Genomic DNA, 4,116 nt, shown 5'->3' on the forward strand with positions numbered 1-4,116 from the left:
ATAGCAGTGTTGTAAATGTAAACCAAGGGTTAAGATGTCGGATTTTACAGTGACTGATAAATACGAATGCACAGGCCACTGTATCCCCAACCTTACAACAGTATCACAATATACTGACTCGCAACCCTTGTATCATGATTAATCATGCCCTAAATTTTGAAACTACAGTTTTCATAAGTTGGTGGAAGTGAACAAGTATATTCTTAAGCCTATATTTGTTCAGATTTTGGCAAATTGACTCCATAAAAAAATGATCTATTAGTTGTTCTTGTTTGCAGTGTACCCATGGATGTACAGACAGCTACCATTGGACTACTGTGATAGTGAAGAAAATGTAAAAACATGGTGATTCAAGTTCTTCAGTTAGAAGGAGCGTCTTGATTGTAGTCGTCTGGATTGTATGCCTGTTTATTCGTGATGGACATCACAAAGATAAAGCACTTCTCTCGTCAACGTTGGCTTGAATGCTGAAGATATCAAAAGCCCCGGTACAGCGACTAAATGAACCCAGTAGTGAAACAGTTTTTTCAACTGCTGTTTCTAAGAAGAACCTAAAGGTTTTTTTAAAGTGATACTAGATCCTTCTGTCTGTGAGGATAAAACGCAGAATCACTAGATGCTGATTTCAGACAAACCCTGCTGCTACGGGCCATTTCATACACTTTTAGAGGAAACTAGGGTTTATTACCACATGGGTTTTATTATAGGGTTTATCATAGCTCTGGCAATCAGTTATGACAGTTATGACAACATCACCAAAAGTAATTGCTGGGATCTTGGAACACAAAGACATTGCTATGAATTGGTCCGACAGGGCAACAAACATGAGCCATTAGATGATCAGACAGGTTGTACCCAAACAGCTGATAATGCTTGTGTGGCTTTTTTCGTTATACTTGTATGTAGTATGTTTGCTTTCTGACAGGCGTTGAAGGAACCAATCAACTTGATTTAGGAGGTGTGTGTATCAGTCCGTCTGATTTAGATTTAAACTGGAGTAGGCCAAACCTCGCTGTGACTGGTCTTCTTAAAGACGCCCCTCCAGCACTCTGTGGCCCCAGCACAGGGCGCCCTAGGCTTTAAAAGTTAACTCCTATTAATCTCGTACCAAGCACCAGTGAAGGCAAAGGAGGTATTAGAAATTAATCAGAAGTTGCAAGATTTTCTAGTGTTGCTGAAGGGGCATACAAGCGCACCTAACTTTATAGAACAGCCAATAGGAACGCCTTGTCTCTGAAATGATCTGTGATTGGCCACAGTCTCCCGTCACAGACTAGATTTTACAAAGCCTGAAAACAGAGCCCAGAGGAGGTGCTAGGAAGTCTAGTTTTCTCTCATTGGCCTTTTCCACAAACAGGGAACCGGCTGCGTTTTGGTTCAAGCACCTAGTTTTGAACCATTCGGAGCATTTCAACTATAAATAGATTGGTTCAGAACCTGAAGAGTTTCCAGCTGGAGCCAAAAAATAACAGGTTTTCCTTGGGAACCAAAGTGATATTTTACTTTATTCTATAGGTCGTTGTGCGGCACCCTCTGTTGATGATGCATCCGATTCCTATGGTTCCACTTAAAATGGAACCAGTTCATGGAAAAAACACTTGAATCACAATATATTTAAAAGTTGATCCAGCTTTAACTTGACACATTGTATGTTCACTTTGCAGTAATGAATCAGAGCAGGACATTGCAGTGTCAGGAAAAAGGGAACCCATCTGAGTGAGAAGTAAAGACAAGTGGAGTGCTTAACAGACTGGAGCCCTTCCCAGCTCATAATGTGAGATGTTATTTAAAGGTTCAGTGTGTAACAATTAGGAGGATGTATTGCGAAATGCAATATAATATTCATAGGTATCGGTTTTCTTAGTGTATAAACACCTGAAAATAAGAATCATGTTAGAATGAACCATTTTTATCTACTGACGCAGCGGGTCACCTCCCATGGAGTCCGCCGTATTGAACCGCCATGTTTTGCGAGTTTCTGAGCCACCGTAGTTTCTCCTGCACACTTCACAGCCTGTTCTCATTCCCATTATCAAATACAGCAGTGTTCAGTTAATCACAATCTGCCACTAAATCCTAAACACTGGTCCTTTAATTATCTCATTATTATACTAATTTGTTTAAATACAAAATGTACCTGAGTGTTTTGTTTGCATCCAATTGATGACCTCTTCCTCATGACATCCACTGGTATCTTACGCTCTTTGTTCATTTTAGGATGTTATGAAAGTAAAAGCTTTAAAACATTAGAATAAAAGTTTTATGGTTTGCATGATTTAAAGGGACAGTTTACACTAAAAGATGTCCGTAGATATATCTGCCTTCTCTACTGCCGATATCTCCAAAACTTGGCAACTCACACTGGAACAATCTAGATAAATAAATAGCACTACAGTTAAGAGGGAGCAGATGTCTTTTGGATTTGAGGGTTAACTGTCCCTTTAATTCGTGCATTGCACCATCAGACAGACCTGGTCAGACTTTATAACAACTGTCTCATTCATAATGTTAGTAATTTATCAGATAATCCTGGTTATCACACAATCTCATGGAACTGGCACAGTCAGATAACCTGTGCTCTTTCAGTTTACTCTCCAAGCTTGTCTTTTACAGACGCATGGCAGACTGCCTGGACTCTCTCTGTATCTTATCCAGTGAAGTCCATAAAGACAGGCTGTTGCAGGAGCACAGTTGGGGAACTATACCTGCCGGTCATGAGCTGGCTCCTGGACGGGCTGCAGAGCGGCTGCACATAGTAATTCTCCAGTTTGACTCCCTGCGCTGCCAGCCGGTCCAGAGTCGGGGTCTTGATCTCTGAGCCGTGGTACCCAACATCCCGGAAGCCTTGGTCATCCACCAGGATAAAGACGATGTGCGGCTGAGAGCTCGGCTTGTGGAACTCATTCCCTCGGTTGCGCGACTCGGCGTGCCAGTTTTCCCACGACAACTGAACGCTCCACGTCTGAGACACGATGAAGCTGAGGAACAAAGTCACCGGGACCCACAGCAGGAACATGTTTCAGCCGGATTCAGGGCTCCAGGCGCGGTTACTGACGGCGTGTGCGGCCGGTAACGTGTTGCACATGTTCAGGGGGCGCAGCAGCACTCGGGGATCGGGTCCGCATCGCGTTCAGCACTCTCCTCCAACCACAGTCCACTGACAGCTTTGTCGGATTGTGGGAAAAGAAAATCAGAGGTGAATCCACGTGGAAAGCGAATGCATCTCCTGACAGCTGACTATTACAGCACACTTTGCACACTGCAAACCTGCACAAGTATAAAAACTAACTGTCCATTAAAAGCACACGGAGGTTTGCCTCATCCAACCTCACTGTGTGGTTTTCGTCAGAAGACGCGCAGAAGCTCCAGAGAACAGAGGGACAGTGAAGCAGCCGGTGCGGGGAGTCCACCGCAGATGTCCTCCATCCTGTCAGACAGCTGAGAGCTCACTGAGGACTGAACGCAAACGCTGGATGTCTTTCTGAGGAGGCAGGTCCATGTGTACGTCCTCTGCAGACCGCAGCACTACACTATGCAACGATGCGTTCAGGGGCACCTCGGAAACCTAGCTCCAGTGTTTTAGTTGGAGGCAGCAGCCGCTCATGTGGTCATCTGGATGCTGTTGATCAGCAGCTGTAATAAAGTCATTATTTATTAAATTCTACAATTAAAAACATTATATAACTTTTTTTTTTTTTTTGGTCACATTTTTTCTTCCAGGAGCCCCAACTGAGTCTACAATGTATGTTACTCCATGATTCTGTCACATTTAATCAGTGCAGGCAGTGCAGGGAATTAGATGCTGGATAAAAGGTGAAAAAAAGATAAAAAATTTCCCCCTAAGGCTCCACAGGGAACGATATGTACCGTAATTAATGTGCTGAGGTCACATTGGGGCTTTGTGGAGGCCAAATATGGAAATGAGTGTTAATTCCAAGTAAAATGCTGTCATATATTTCTGCACAGTATCCACCTTTTCATTCCGCAGCTTTCACCGCCAAACCTTCTTTTTCCCTTTTCCTGGGAAACCGTCAGAGGTGGGAGTGAGCCACACACGTGCAAGTCACAAGCAAGTCTCAAGTCTTCACTTTCAAGTCTCAAACAAGTCAAGTCCCT

The 4,116-nt window shown here is 43.5% G+C and overlaps 1 protein-coding gene across 1 annotated transcript in view; it reads right to left on the minus strand.

The window, feature by feature from the left end:
• arsj (arylsulfatase family, member J) overlaps positions 1–3,483 on the minus strand; it is a 15,442-nt gene extending 11,959 nt beyond the window's left edge. Inside the window, exon 1 of the mRNA XM_035674892.1 lies at positions 2,706–3,483. Coding sequence (XP_035530785.1) covers positions 2,706–3,016 — 311 coding nt within the window. The 5' untranslated portion in view covers positions 3,017–3,483. The remainder of the gene's footprint in view (positions 1–2,705) is intronic.
• Positions 3,484–4,116: the final 633 nt, after the last annotated feature.

This window comes from Morone saxatilis, unplaced genomic scaffold (genome assembly GCF_004916995.1).
Source record: "Morone saxatilis isolate NCDOM2014 unplaced genomic scaffold, NCSU_SB_2.0 Contig4, whole genome shotgun sequence".
Taxonomy (NCBI): Eukaryota; Metazoa; Chordata; class Actinopteri; family Moronidae; genus Morone; species Morone saxatilis.